Raw genomic sequence first — 16,593 nt, forward strand, 5'->3', positions numbered from 1 at the left:
TGCGTGCCGGAGTGTGTGCGAGGGAGGGGGAGGGCGTCGGGGGGGTGGGGGGAGGCGTTCCGGTCCCCGGGAGACCCGCGGAGGGAGGCGGAGGCTGCGAGGGACTCCGGGAAACCATGGACGTCGAGAGGCTGCAGGAGGCGCTGAAAGGTGGGGGTAGCTGTCCCCTCTCCCTTCCTCCTCACCCTCCGCTGCCCTCTCTCCTCTCCGTTCAGGGCGGGTGCCTCCGAAGGCCAGGGCCGGGCGCGGGGCGGGGGCGCGTCTCCCAGGTTCCCATCCCCCTCCACCTCCCCAGGGGCGGGGAGCCCTGTGGGCAGCTCCCTCCCGCCCCGCTCTGGGCTTTGTGTCGGCCGCCGGCGTCTAGGCTGGGGGAGGGGAGCCGGGGAAGCTCTGGCAGGGGCCCCGGCCCTTCTCTCACCCCTTCGGGGACCACTTGAGGGCCCACAGCCCTCTTCTTCCCAGGCAGGCTCCGTTCTTCGCCAGGCCCCCTGCACGCCGGGCGTCGGGGTGAGAGAAAAAGTAAAAGAGGAGGTGGGGGAGGTGGTGGTAGAGCAACTTTTAAGTTGTCTCAGGAAGCCTTTTTCAGAGTGTTTTTCAGGGCTTCCGAAGTCATCCTTCGTCGCTCCCTAATTCTAAGGTGGTCGCCCTCCAAGCAACAGGCTTGAGAACCGTGGTTCTCAAACTTAGAATAGCGAGGTGTTGAGAATTATTTTTTGTCGTTCAGAATCACTGAGGACAGCTATTTGTGGTAGCTGGTATTTCCTCAGAAGGCAGATTTGTGGACTTCACGTAGAGAAACAATTTGTGGGAATCTGGGCCTGGGGATTTTTATTTTAACCGGATTCCCAGTTAAATCTGATGCTGATGTTCCACCGACCACACTTTGAGAAACACAGCGTTGAGGATGGTTTATGGAGAGGAGAAGTTGAGTGCCCCCTTTAGGAGGATTCTTGTTATCTCTGAGGAGGGTGACTTGTTGAAAGAACAGGCAGGGTCGAGGTGCATATTTGATTGACAGGCAGATTTTTAAAAATTGCTTCTTAATGTGGGGAAGGACTGGAAGGAAAGTTTGTTTTTTAGGGGGCATTTGAGAAGTACTGATAACATTTGTTTCTTCCCTTATCTAGATTTTGAGAAGAGGGGGAAAAAGGAAGTTTGTCCTGTCCTGGATCAGTTTCTTTGTCATGTAGCCAAGACTGGAGAAACAATGTGAGTTGAAAACATGCATTTGTTGTCATAGACCTACACATCATTTTAAATTGCTTAGGAGAGGGGAAAAGTGTATTTGGAAGAATTAAATAATGCATTTTTCTGAATCGTAGGAGCTCTGGTCATTTAAAGAATGTAGTAAGTGTATATACTTTCCTGTTTTATGCATGCTCTGAAATGAATTTTTAAAATTTGTTAAAGTTTTCATTATATCTACCCTTTGACACACTTAGAGAACTTATTAGTCTGAAAGAGCCAGAGAAAAGAATGCCTATTCCATTATGACTTTTTTTGGCCATGAAAACAGGCTTATTCCCAGAATATTGTGACTTTGATTCTGTTTCAGTCTTTTGTTGGTGGTATTTTCTCATATCGTCCTGTATCCAACCTTTTGTTGTCATTTATATACGTGTGTTTTGAAGTGTCACTTCTATTTATTGTCTTGAGGACTCAGGGTGATTATCTGACAAATTCCAGATGGTACAGTTTTGACTGTCCTGTAAACTTTCAAGGATAGCTAACTTGTTGCATATGCTCAGCATTTTATTAGGCTTGTTTCCAAGTGTTCTGAATCTGAAACTTACACTAAAGGCTGTTTCCAAAAGGAACATTTCAGTTCATTGTTGCTTTGTAGTTTCTGTGGTAGGAGTTGTTCTCATAGTCTGGCTAAATTAATTTGTAGAGGATAGTACATCTTTGATGACTTCCTTGTAGTCTTTTCTTGGAGTGCGGGATGGGGAGCAGGAGGGGGAAAGGTTTCTTTGGATGCTACATTAATAAGTGGGCTGTCTGCCTTCAGCAACTGATGTGTAATGTCTCTGGCTTTATTAGCAAGTGTTCCTTTCACACAAGATTTGCTTATGGTTGTAGTCTATCCTTTTAATAACTAGCCTAATTTTAGAAAGGAAAAAACCCTCTGATGCCCAAATGCTTGATTTAATGGTGGTGTAGACAAACCAAACCTCCTTAGTGTTCTATTAAAATATACCAGTAATCTTAAGAATGTGACTGATGTGTTCAATCTTGTATTTCTATTTATTACATTTTAAAAATGGAACACTCTAGAGGAATAAAAATCATTTTTACTTCTGAATTATAGTCTTATATAGAACACTTTGATTTAAAAAAAATTGATGCAAAACAAGTAAATTGAATTTTTATAGATAAGCCTAAAAATGACTAGGTATAATCTTGCAAAAATAAATTAATTCCTAAAACACAAATGCTTAGATTGCCACTATTCCTCTGGAATTGCTAGTGGGTCTGAACTTATCCCTCTCTACAATAGCAAGAGGAAAAGCATTTTACTTTGAGAAGTTTTCGATGCACAAGATTATATCAAATTATCTGGAGATAAATACTTAAAACCTCTTATTCAGTTTATGAGGTCTGCACAAACTGTCTTCCCTTTTTGATAAAATACATTGCCTGTAAATATGTAAATAGTTGAAAGTTTCTAAAAGATAGCTTTAATATCTTGTCTTACTGGATCACCAGTGGCTAGGGAAATTATCTGATACTTTTGGACAGTTACTTTGTCCTGGTAGAGGACTTACAGTCTCATATTAGGTTTTTGTGTATTTACTAAGAGTGTATTGTATTGAAATGATTGGTGTTCTTAGATTCTTTATTCTTACATTTAATGGAGTTTGGGAAATATTTTTTACTTTGATTTCTTTTTATCAACATGATTGTACCTTAACTTTTGATAATAAAATTTGCAGAGTTTCTACCATCCATTTATGGCTAAACCGAGCTTTCTCTAGTTTGTAAGATTGTAACAGGAGAATGAAAATCTGAAGAATAGCGATTTGGATCTCTGATGTCTTAGGATGGATGGGTTGCATAAGATAATTCTATAATTCTGAACACTTTCATTTTCACTGATAATATGGAAAGAAAGTATTAATAGAAGTATGTGAAACTTTGTTTATGGGTTAAAATCAGTGACAGCTTAGGCTGTTTTTTTTTTTTTTCACAAAATGATGCTTCCGTTTTTAACTTTAGAGAGGTTTTAGAATTGTTATGTCCAGGCTTTTACTGAGGAGATTGTAGGAAAATTAAAGAGCATTGGAGTTATTTTCATTCTTAGTCTGTTAAAATTACCTGTAAACATTTAATATAGGAAGTTAGGAAAGATGCCAAGACATGGGGCACTAAATTGTTGAGGGAGGGATACTGTATATGTGTATAACTTAAACAATCCCCAAATTAATTGTTTTTGACCACTTCAAAAAATTTTTTTGTTGAAAAGATTACTTCCTCCTGAAAATGGGACATTTTCTTGACAACACTTTTCTGAATATAACGTACTTCCTAATATAATGTTAAATATGTAGTATGTGCTGAATAAACAGAAGAACGTGGTAGGTTTCAGTCATGGATTTAAACGTATTTTATTGGTTTGAGTTGTAATTATTATCCTTTTTGATGATCGAATTGTCTCGCATTTGGCCAGTGGAAGCCTCTTCCAGTTGGACTTCCTCTGTAGTCCTTTTGACATGATCCTAGTAGTTGACAGCATCCTTGATCTCTGGTATGGGAGTATGTTCCAAACTCATTTCTTGCCTCAGACCTGGAATCAGCCATTTCTCAAGAAGCCATGCCACCTTTTAGTGGGAAATGGTATTTAAAGACTTCAGTTTCGGTGCTGGAAATGCTTATTGTTACTGAGTTGGTCAATGTTTCTAGCCTCTTTAATGGTAGAGCTAGATTGAATACTGAGACTTCCAATTCAAAATCAGAACAACGGGATTTTAAAATTTCAGACCTAAAATCCTGGTTCTCAAGAACACAGGATGATAGAATTAGGATATCGCATAGTTACTTATTGACTATATCTAGCATTATACACCAGAAAGTCTAAGAATATTAATACTAATAATAATATTACCGGCAACAATATAATTACTGAGAATGTTAACTTTTTTTTTTACATATAATCTAATTTCTAGCTCGTTTTTTTTTTTTTTGTCTTTTTGTCTTTTTCCGTGTCCGGCAACGGATCGCAACCCTCAGTGTTGCCCCCGTACCGGACCGGGGACCGGCAACGGGATCGCAACCCTCGGCGTTGCTCCCGCGCCTCGCTCAGCCAGTGAGCGGGAACTGGTCTGTATATGGGATCCGAACCCTCGGGCGGGAGCGCCGCCGCGCTTCCCAAGCGGCGCACTATCCAGTGCGCCACCGGGCCGGCCCTAGCTCGTTTTTTAAAAAAGTAGTTGTATCTACATTATCTGAGTATTTTGCTATTATATAACTCCCTTTTAATAGTCATTTAATCTTAGTTTTACAGTAGCTTTATATCTAATGCTCACCATCAGTCCTCAATGTGTGTCTGTAATCTGGTTATCTGAAGCTCATTCTGTAGTATATTCCTGAGGCATGGCTTAGGGGAACAGTATTTCCTGAGTTCTTGTATGTGTGTCTTGTATGTTGTCTATGCCCTTTGTTTTCTATTTTTATTTTTCTGTTTGCTATCCTTTATTAGAGGGTAACACATCCTCATGAGATGCCAGCCAAACCAGACAGTTCCCCCAAATACATCAGGAGGAAGGAGAGAGGAATGACTTATGATCCTGCCACACCTCCCTGTAAAAAGAAACCCACTGCAGACAGATAGGGACCGGAGAAAACTCGCTTCACTCTCAGTTCTCTTCCCCTTAACCACACTTGAAAAGAGAATACAAACATTGGCTATGCAGCCTCTCAGCCCCCCACCCATAGCAGTGTTTATGGGACACCCATCTCTGCAAGGAGTGGACCCAAGGTGGCTTCCTTTTGCTCTTCCTTCACTTTGGTTTGTTCCTGGCAACTCCCTGCCCTCCTCCTCCCCTTATCCTCCTGCTCAGTCACCCCCAGTCTTCCATCACCTACTTGGACCTTCTCTGTCCTCTCCAGGGCCTCCCTGCTCCAGGGCTTCTGGGAAAGCAGCTTCTCCAGTGTCTTCCTATCTCCCAGCAAAGGGTCTACAAGGCCCTCTCTGCTTGGGATGTGGGACTCACAGGGCCACCCCACTCTTCTTGAGGTCAGGGGCTGAGCGTTGCCGTTTCATTTGCTGGGGATGATAGTTGTGTTTTTTTGGTGTGGAAATGCTAGAGTCTGGGCCTCGTGGAAATGCTAGAGTCTGGGCCTTGTGGAACTTGAGGTCTGCCCCCTTTGTCCAGGGAGTTTCTTTTATTTTTTTCCTTTTTTTTTCATTTTAATTTATCAGTATACATTGTGGTTGATTTTTGTGTCCCTTTGCCAATTCTTCCTTTTACCCCCTTCCTCTCCCTTTTCTCCCCCCATCAACATCATATCTGTTCACTTATTTTAACAAGTTCAAGGAATTGTTGTGATTGTTGTGCCCCCCCATTTATTTGTTCGTATATTTATTTATTTTTATTAACTCCCACAAATAAGTGAGAGCATGCGGTGTTTTCTGTGCCTGGCCTATTTCACTTAATATAATTTTCTAAGTCCATTCATGTTGCTGCGAATGGTAGTATTTCTTTTCTTTTCTTTTTTTTTTTTTTTGATAGAGTGTAGATATACCATATTTTCCTTATCCACTCATCCAGTGATGGGCATTTATGCAGGTTCCAGCTCATGGCTATTGTAAATAGAGCTGCAAACATGGGAGTACAGGTATCCCTTCGTCATGATGATTTCCATTCCTCTGGATATGTACCCAGCGGTAGAATAGCTGGGTCATATGGTAGATCTATCTGTAATTGTTTGAGGAAACTCCATACCATTTTCCGTAAAGCCTGCACCATTTTACAGTCCTACCAGCAGTGTAAGAGGGTTCCTTTTTCTGCATCCTCACCAGCATTTATCATTCTTAGTCTTTTGAATATTAGCCATCCTAACTGGAGTGAGATGGTATCTCAAAGTGGTTTTGATTTGCATTTCCCGAATGCTGAATGATGAGCATTTTTTCATGTGTTTGTTGGCCATTCATATATCTTCCTTTAAGAAATGCCTATTCAGCTCCTTTGCCCATCTTTTAATTGGGTTACTTGTTATTTTGCAGTTAAGTTGTTTGAGTTCCTTGTATATTCTGGATATTAGTGCTTTGTCAGATGTATATTTTGCAAATATTTTCTCCCACTCTGTTGGTTGTCTTTTCACTCTACCCTTTATTCTTGAAGGTCAGCTTAGTTGTCTTTTCACTCTACTCTGTTGGTTGTCTTTTCACTCTACCCTTTATTCTTGAAGGTCAGCTTAGCTATAAAATCGTCAGTTCACATTTTCTATCCTTGAGTATCTTAAATATGTTAATTCTACTGTTTCCCCCAATTAAAGTGTTCCTGTTAAAATCTGATGATAATCTAATTTTTTTGGTCTCTTAAGCTGCCTACTCTTTTTGCCTAGCTTCCTAAAAGGTATTTTTCTTTAAAGTGCAGTGTTTTTCTAGGCTGTGTCTTAAAAAACATTTTAAAAAACAATGTTCAGCATTTTGGGTAAGTATACTCAAGTATATGGTATGCTCTTCCAATATTTTCAAATTTTGCATAATTAAAATTTTAGGAAAGTAATTCTTGAATTATTTCTTTTGGTTTTCTGTTTCAGGGACTCCTTGTACTCCTGTATTGCATCTTCTTTGCGTATCTTCAGTTACTTGTCATTTTGTCTTGAATTCTTTTTCTTCATTTCTTTTTTAATAAACAGTGTTATTGAGGTATAATTGCACTGTGTTCTTTGAAAATGTACAGTTTGCTAAGTTTTAACATCTACACTCATGAAACCATCACCACAATCAGGATTATGAACATATCCATTCCTTATCCTCAGAAGTTTCCTCATGCCCTTTTGTAATCTTTCTTCCCTGTATGTGCTCCCCTCCTTCCAGACAGTTTTTTGTCACCGTAGATTAGTTTGTGTGTTCTGTAATTGTATATAAATGGAGTGGTATAGTATGTACTTTGTCTTCTTTTATTCAACATAATTATTTTGAGTTTGATAAATGTTTTGGGTATCAACAGTTTATCCCTTTTTATTTCTGAGTAGTAGTCATTGTATAGATATGCCGCAATTTTTTATACATTCACCTGTTGAGGGCATTTGGGTTATATCCAGTTTTTTCTGTTATAAAGATAAAGCTGCTGTGAACTTTTGTGTGCTAGTTTTTATATGGACATAGCATTCTTTTCTTTTTTTTTTGAGACTGGCTGCGACAGGGATCTGAATCCTTGACCTTGGTTTTATAATACTGTGCTTTAACCAACTGAGCTAACCAGCCAACCCTTTTTTCTCTTGGATAAATACCTTGGAGTGAAATGGCTGGATCTTATGATAGGTGTAAATTTAACTTTTTATAAGCAGCTGCCAGTCTGTTTTCCATGGTGGTTGTATCAGTTTGCATTCCCACCAGCAGTGTGGGAGTTGAGTTTAGTTTCTCCACATCTTTTCAACACTTATTATGGTCAGTCTTTTTCACTTTAGCCATTCTGCTAGATGCAAATTACATTTAATTAGCATTTCTCTCTGACTAATGTTGAGCACTTTTTCATGTGTTTGTTTGCCATTTATGTCTTTTTTGGTAAAGTGATTATTCAGATGTTTGCCCATTTTAAAACTGGGTTGTTTGATTATTGGGTTTTGAGAGTTCTCTCTATATAGCATTGTATGTATTTATGTATAGTTCCTTATTTTATTTTGTTTTGTAGTTCTTTATATATGGTATCTGGATACAAGTCCTTTATCTGACATATGATTTCCAGATGCTCAACAGGGAAAATTTTAATTTCATTTCATTTTGATTTTTAAAATTTCCTTCTTTGAAAGACATCCCATTATCTGTTGTGTTCATTTTTTCTTGTGTACTTTCTACTTTAGTCTTTATTTCAGAAGTAATTTTATTTCTTTTATTTCTCATTCTTAATTCTATCACTTCATTTTCTGAGTTTTTCTAACTTTGACTTATGTTGTCTTGTATTATTTTTCTCAATGTCTTTTAGCTCATTTTGAAATAGTATGATGCAGTTTTGATCTGTGTTTTTTTTTTTTTTTTTCTTTTTTTGTCTTTTTTCGTGACCAATAAGGGGATAGCAACCCTTGGTGACACCTGCACCGTGCTCAGCCAGTGAGTGCCCCGGCCATCCCTATATAGGATCCGAACCCGCGGCGGGAGCGCCGCTGTGCTCCCAGCGCCGCACTCTCCCAAGTGTGCCACGGGGTCGGCCCTTGATCTGTGTTTTGAAAGAGTCTGGCTTGCTTTCCTTATCTATAGGGATGTTATCTGCTTCTTATTTTCTTTTTTAAACAAGCTCTGGGGCCGGCCCGGTGGCGCACTGCTACAGTGTGCTGCTTGGGAGCGCGGCGGCGCTCCCGCCAAGGGTTCGGATCCCACATACAGACCGGTTCCCACTCACTGGCTGAGCAAGGAACATACTGCCCTTCACGATTTTTACCACATGCTTGTTACATCTGTGCAATTATTTAATGCTCACTCGAGGTCAGTTTACTTTTTTCTTCAGATTTTTTTAAATGGAAAAAAAATTTTTTTTTTTTTTTTAAAAGATGACCAGTAAGGGGATCTTAACCCTTGACCTGGTGTTGTCAGCACCACACTCACCCAGTGAGGAAACCGGCCATCCCTATATGGGATCCGAACCTGTGGCCTTGGTGTTATCAGCACCGCACTTCCTGAGTGAGCCACAGGCCGGCCCTAAATGGAAAAAATATTGCAGATAAAGGTCAAGCCATCGTTTACCCCTCCCCGGAGGTATAACCACCGTGCTAATTTTTTTCCCCTTATCTTGTGTGAAATAGGATCTGAAACCATTGGCTTATTGTATTGGCTATATTTTTCTAAGTCACTTTACAGTTTGTAAATATTAAAACATGTAATTAATATGAATTATCCACGTGCCACCTAAAGTCCTCATGTACTGTCATCACAATGGTACACAGAAGAAGCACAATAGATTTTCAGTAAATATTAGTTGAATGGCTGTCCTTTTGCTTCTAAATATTCCAGTAAGTGCAGTGATTAATATATGAACATGAAGAAAATAGTTTCTTTCTTTCTTTTTTTTTCATTACATTATGCTATAAGCCCGATGAGTCATGTATGTGACACAAAATATACTGAATGGTGCTCTAGGAGCTAGACATGCCAGCTTTGTGTTATTGGGGGGGGGAGGAGTAGGTAATGGCTGGCCACTATGGGATCCAAATGGTTGACATTGGTATGTAGCACCATGCTGTAACCAACTGAGGTAGCCAGCCAGGCCTGCTTTCTGACTAGAGTTAGTTTTTCTAATCTTTGTTCTCGTGGGTGTCCAAGTGAGCTCACATTTTCCATGTTCAGTCCAGATTTTTACTAGTAGTTGGCTAGTTCCCTTATTTTATGTGAGTTAGCATGTGGTGGGGAGATAATGTCATTTCTTGGAAGGAGCATGGCTTGAATTCTGAATTTAGCTTGGCCACTTCTATGTGTGACTTTGGGTGAATTATTTGTGAGCTTGTTTCCTCATTTGAAAAACAGGGCTTATACCTTATACTTGCTTTGATTGCTGAGGCCTTGAATAAATAAAGAATAAGGCTATAGATGAAAATTTGAGGGAGAATAAAAATTAGAACTGTCTGAAATAAATAGAATTAATTTGGCTCAAGAAACAAATCTGAGGTACTTAATCTTGTGGAAAGGGTTTGAGAGTCAGGAAAGCACAAGACAGACCTGGATTTGAATTTCTAACTCTACCACTTTGATATTATGTGACCAAGGCTGACTTCTCTGTGCCTTAATTTCCTGATGTGTACATTATGGGTAACAAAGTAAATGTACCTCAAGGGATGTTGTGGGGATTAAGTAAGTTTAACACAATGACTGGGTCATAGTAAGTGTCCCCCAAATAGGAGCTACTGTAATTATAATTATATTCTATATTCTATATATTATAATATATTCTGTATTATAGAATATAATTATTCTCGTTTCAGTGGTTTAAGTCACTTGAATTATTATGGGCTACTCATATACAAAATAAGGGGCTTCTTATAGATGGTCTCTGAGGTTCCTTCTAGCTTGAAAATTTTATAGGAGTCTTTATATTGTAGCACAGGTTGTCTTGGGGGGCTTATTGTAGCAGTAGTGATTAAGGGTGGGGACTGGGGCATGCTGACTGTGGTTGATGTTAAGATGTCTGGCTTTTGTCTATATCCGGAGATACCACTTTGTGCTTATTGATGAATGTATGGGTTCATAATACTTATGGACTATTACTGGAAGCCTATCAGAAACTTCACATTGCTTCAAAACATCTCATTAGTAAGAAGATAAGGTATTTAAGGTACATAAATTATTGTGCTTTCCCTCTGTTTTGTGGACCGTATGTTTTTTCTGATACGGAAGTTTATTAAGGTGAGGCGTGTGTGTGTGTCTACCTATCTAAATTGAGTTTTAGTATCAATAGCAAAAAACTTTAATCATTGACTAAAACATAGAATATAGACAGTTGAAGAGAAGTCAGCTCTTTAATTACATGTGCCTGTGAATGCATTACACTTTGAGAAATGTATTTTAGGTTTTCATTTTTGCTAGGTCTTCAGATGTGATCAGTTTCTTGTCTTTTCTCTCTGTTTTCACCCACAGCAGTCCTGTTCATATGTCAGGCTGCCCAGGTTTGGCATTGTTTGTAATGTATATGTATGGAATCTACCTTGTAACCACCCTGCATACTCCATCCCTATCAAATAACCTTGGGTAACCTATTACCTGAATATTAATAAATATTACTGAGAACTCACACTATTGACTATAAAGTGAATCATAGTTAATTTAGGTCTGAAATTAGTAATAATATAAAAATAATAGTAATGGTGCCCTATTTTTTAAAAAATAGTTTTCTTAAAAATCTGGCGTATATGTGGTAGTGCAAGTAGGCCTTTTTTTCTTTTATCACTTAACCACTTTGTGAAAAATAAAAAGCTTTGTTGATAGGCTCTGTGGTTGAGTGAAGAGCCATTTGGAGCTGTTATGTGTCGGGGTATGTCTCTTGCCTCTGTGCTTATAATCTCTTTTATCACTTAGTACTTTGTGAAAAATAAAAAGCTTTATTGAGAGGTTCTATGGTTGGGTGTGAAAAACCATTTGGGGCTGTATGTGTTAGGGTATTTCTCTTGCCTCTGTGCTTAATAATGTCTTTGATCCTAGCTTAGAACACAGCCCTGGTTAGAACTCTATTTGCATTATCTATTTAAATGACCATGAATGGAACAAGTTACCTAAGCCTTCTCTTCCTCATCTTCCCAGCTGGAAATGTGGGTGATAACACTTCATGAGGTTTTTGTGAAATACAGGTTTTTCAGAAAATTTTAGATTTCTTAGTTTGTTTATACAAGTGATAAGAAAAATAAAAATTAGTAGTAAAAGTCCCATCTGTTTAATACCAATTTAGGCACTTTAAAGTTTTGCACCTTAATGAAATGAAGTCTTTTTTTTTTTTTTTAAAAGATGACCGGTAAGGGGATCTTAACCCTCGACTTGGTGTTGTCAGCACCACGCTCACCCAGTGAGCGAACCGGCCATCCCTATATGGGATCCGAACCCGCGGCCTTGGTGTTATCAGCACCGCACTCTACCGAGTGAGCCACAGGCCGGCCCGAAATGAAGTCTTAAGAACGAAAATGTATTGAGTGGTTACAGTGGTTTCTGTCCAGGCCCAGTGCTTCTCTAAGTTTCATCAAGCTTCTTTATTCTCATGACTGAGTGAGCCATTTGTTTTGTTTGCCAAAACCTTGCTTCAGCTACTTTTTTTTCTTCTTTCCTACAACCAGATCTGACCTAGGCTCTTTTAGACATGCAGTCTATTTCTCTTCCCATCGCTCTCAGATTTGCCTAGGCTCCCTGTAGGGGCTGTGGCTGTTAAGTATTTTTTGACCTTTTTGTTTTTTTATTCTAATGTTCTCTCTTGTTTTATGTCATGTGCCTCAGCATTCCTACCTAGCCTTTGATTTTAAAATGGTAAACCTGAAATTGTGATTTCTCTTTGTTTTTAATGGACTTTGACTTTCACACAGGAACTTCTGCTTTGGGTTATTGTTTCTTTTTCTTCCTAAAAGGCAAATATTAATGAACAAGCTTGTGCAGTTGGTGAGTGATGGAATTGGGATTTATACTCAGGATTATGACTTCAGAACCTCTCAAATTCATACTTTACATATTCTTTGTTCCTTGTTCAGTTGTCTTTTCACATCTATTATTTTTACTGCAGCAGTCTCAGAATCCTTTGAAAACCACCATTAAAATTTGTAGGTGTGCTTTTGGTAGGAATCTATTGTCACTGTTATTTTTGTAATTTCTGAGGCTTTCAAGTTACTTACCTAAGCCTGACATCATGTAAGTGTTCAGCTCTCCTTTCCTCATGGCACATCATAATATGACCTAAATACTGAAGCTGTGTAGTTGGAAGGGGGGTTGTGGCAAGTATGGGGAGGTTGGATATAGTGTATTGTGACTGAAGAAAAATTAGGAGATATTTGTTGGAAGGGTCAGTAAGATAAGTGATTCATGTACCCTCAACATTTGTAATTTTGACTTTTCCAGTGACCTCAAATGCTAAAAACTTTTAGTAATTGTAATTTTTGCAGAGGCATAAATTTGAAGTATACAGGTGATGTGATGCAATTGATGTATGTATTTTAGTTTGACGAAGTGTGTGAGCCTAGTTTTCTCTTTAATATATGCATCTTGCATTTGTTATTTTCAGTCAACTAAAAGTCTTATCCTCACAACAATATTGGGAGGTAGGTGGTAATATTCCCATTTACAGGTGATGAAACTGAAGAAACGATATACTATATAGAAGTATTTGAAATTTGAGGGATGCGACGCGACTTAAAAGTGCATTTGCAATTTTTGCACTTTCTCTGGGAGGGAGAGAAAGGTAGTGGAGGGTAAGGTAGCTTTCTGTCAACTAACAGCAAAGTATTTCTATTTAAAATTGTGCATGATAAAGGGAACTTTCTTGGAGATTGTTTAATTCTGGTCTTATTTTAGGAATATTGTTGTCCATCGTGACTTCTAGGGTGACTTTTGAGCTGGTGGCCATTTTTTTCTCTCAGTGGTTCTTTAACTCAAGATCGGTCCACTTTTTCTAGAACCTTTTGCACACTAGAGTGTTCCTGCAAGGAGTAATCTTGAATGTGGGTGGAATGTGGCTGTTTTTTTCCACCCCAATGAGTACTGTTGGTGAATTTGGGATATTCCTTCTCACAGGGTCATTGCAAGACAAGTTGTCTTTCTTTTCCTCCTGTACAGATATTGATATCTGTCTAGTCATGCCCTACTTCATATTATAGGGATGATACTTTTCTTGTTAATATTTTCTGTGGTTTTTGGTTTTGCTATCCTAGTTACTCTAGGATATGGCTGAAATTAATGCTGCATTAATTATCATATACATCCTTTTTCTGTTTATATTTCCATTTTGGTTAAGGAGGAGTTTGAGAATAACAGCATTTGAGTGTAATGGATCACATGAACCAAGTAATTATTATTGTACCAATAATGTGAAAAAAAATCATGTACAAAGACTACTGGAATGAATACTGCTTTAAATGCTTCTTTGTCATTTAAAAAGTTTCTTATTATAAAAATGCAGACCAAAAAAAAAAAAAATCAAACTATTCTTAACAGAATTTCCTACGCATATGTAAGTGTATATATGTTAACCTTTTTTAAAATTTTTTTAAACTCATGGCATCAGACTTCTGCAGTTTGCCTTTTGTTATTTGCTGTATTTAGATATTTTTTACCAAAACACCAAATTTACCTCCTTTTTATGGGCTGCATATCATTTCATTGTTTTGGGTGTTCCTCAGTTTATTTAAACTGTCCTCTTTAATGGTCCTTTGGACTATTTACAGTTACCAACAATTCAAACAGTGTTTAAATGAGCATTCTTTCTTTGGCACAGATACAAGAATGGGATTTATGGGTTGAAGATTATGTACATTACTATCTTTGACAGATATTGCCAGCTGGCCTTCCAAACAAAACTTTTCAATATATGCTTCTACCAGCAGTGTGTGAAAATTATCTCTATACTCATGTCATCACTGAGCATTATTAGACTTTTGTATCTGAAAATCTGGTAGGTGAAAAATGCTCTATTTAATTTGTTTTGTTTTATTTTGTGCCAGTATTTTTTCATTTGTTTATTGTCATTGGTAATTTTCTATATTCTCCATTTATTACATTTATTAAGCCATGATTTGTTCCTTTTTCAGGTTTTTTTCTGCTAGGTTTTTTTATTGTCTACATTCTTTATTTCATTGGCGATTTCAAAGTAGTAATTTTCTAAATCTGTCATTACTTTATAATTTATTAGTTGGAATTCTTAAAAGAACTTTCATCAGCTATTTGGTTACCATGAAGTTCAATTTGAACAGTGTTTTATTCCTCCTGTTTAACTGAAATTCTGTATCCTTTGACTAGCATCTCCCCAACTGCTAGGTTTTTATTGATAAAAATAATAAAATAGTCTGATAAAGTTACTTCTGAATAAATTATACTTTTATTGTGTTAGGAGTAATTTGAGATGAAGGTGGTCTCCAGCAGCATGTTGTTTAAAAAGGATGATCATGGCTATGTAACAAAGGATAGTCTGTAAAAATTGGTGGATTGAAATATTTCTCACAGATATCTTTTTCAGTTACATTCCGAAGACAAGTCATCATATATATCAGTAAAATAGCCCTCAAATACAAAATATAAGCAATGTATTTAATTTTGTTTGTTTTTATGACTATATTTGAAATTTTGTCCTTGTAAATTTTTTAAGCTAAATTTAGTCATAGCCTGTTTATTTGTAAATAGGCCAAAGTAAGCCAGTTAGGATGTAGGGAAAAAAATCTGTATTCTGCTGGTAGGTTGACAGAATACTGAGAACACTCTGAGATCTCAGAAATTCATAAAGCCCTACTCCCAAACAGAAGGAATGAAAACACTACCCATAAAATTAACATTTTAAGATTGCTCTGTATTATCTTAAAATTAGTTTTGAATAAATACATATTTTTATTTAAATGGAAGTAAAATATTTAATTTGACCTATTGTATCTACTTAAGCTAATAAAACTTTGGAAGTAAAATTAAAGATGTGTGAGATTTTCGAGATGCGGCATTTTTCTTCAGATTTTTATTTAATTCTAAAATGTTCTTGTTTATTTTTCTTTTCAATACTTTATAGCAGTGGTTCTCTAACAGGGGTGACAATGGAGACATTTTTAGTTGTTACATTTCAGGGGGTTGCTGCTGGCTTCTAGTGGGTAGAGGCCAGGGGTGCTGCTAAACATGTTACACTGCACAGGACAGCCCCCAACAACAAAGGGTTGTCTGGCCCAAAGTGTCAATAGTGCCACAGTTGAGTGACCCTGCTTTATAGAAAAAGCATACCTTAAGCTTTAAAAAGTGTCTTATACTTTTGTTTAGGAACCTTTGAAATTAAAACAATGGTGAGTGTGATAAGGCCGTTAAGGTCTTAAGTCTTCTAGTTTTACCTTTCAGAATTCTGTTTGAGAAATTAAGAAAAGTCTAATTTTGAAAAATAAATACTGCTTGTCAAAAGTTCATAGTTTATTAATTATATGTGTTCTCTTTTCTGATTTTCAGTGGAGATGAAAGTCCCAGATGCTTTATCGTTTATCTAATTAAATATAATTTCAGTTAGCTTTATTGGGCCGTTTTTATATAGGGGAGAGAGAGCCTTTAAATTCCTCACTTTATTGATGGATTAGTACCTTTGTGTCTTCGTTAACCACATATACCTAACCTGTAATTTCCCATGAGCTCCGCCCATTGGTAGCCTGGCAGCTGTGTGTATCTTACAGATCAAGTCACAGACCACCACACAATTGGCTGATACACCAGTGGGTCTTTAGTGATAGCAGTGTTGACCACTTCTCCCACCTCTTGTCAGGACCCAAAGGAGATAGGTGCCCTAACCACTGGAGATCCTTCTGCATGCTGTCCATGAAAGGGAATGGTTAAATATGTTGAGTGTGGAAAGGGTGAAAGAAAGAGATTGTTTATTTCTGTCATCTTTCTGTCATCTTTGGCATCTGTAAGTGCATGTTAAAGTGAGGACTCTGATGAGAGGTATGGGTCTAGTTTCATTCTCTTGCATATTGATATCCAGTTATCCCAGCACCATTTGCTGAAGACGCAGTCTCTTCCCCAGTGTATAGTCTTGGTGCCTTTGTCAAAGATCAGATGTGTGGGTTGATTTCTGGATTCTCTATTCTATTCCATTGATCAGTGTGTCTGTTTTTATCCAGTACCTTGCTGGGTTATCATAGCTTTGTAGTATATTTTAAAGTCAGGTAGTGTTATGCCTCCAGCTTTATTTTTTTTTTTTGCTCAGAATTGCTTTGGCTAAGCGTGGTATTTTGTTA

At 37.8% G+C, this 16,593-nt stretch overlaps 1 protein-coding gene across 1 annotated transcript in view; it reads left to right on the forward strand.

The window, feature by feature from the left end:
- The first annotated feature begins 6 nt into the window (after positions 1-6).
- Positions 7-16,593, forward strand: part of PPP4R2 (protein phosphatase 4, regulatory subunit 2) — a 60,485-nt gene continuing 43,898 nt past the window's right edge. The window contains exons 1-2 of the mRNA XM_008582198.1: positions 7-150; positions 1,128-1,209. Coding sequence (XP_008580420.1) covers positions 117-150; positions 1,128-1,209 — 116 coding nt within the window. The 5' untranslated portion in view covers positions 7-116. The remainder of the gene's footprint in view (positions 151-1,127; positions 1,210-16,593) is intronic.

The sequence above is a fragment of the Galeopterus variegatus genome, unplaced genomic scaffold (assembly GCF_000696425.1).
Source record: "Galeopterus variegatus unplaced genomic scaffold, G_variegatus-3.0.2 Scaffold2539, whole genome shotgun sequence".
Classification (NCBI taxonomy): domain Eukaryota; kingdom Metazoa; phylum Chordata; class Mammalia; order Dermoptera; family Cynocephalidae; genus Galeopterus; species Galeopterus variegatus.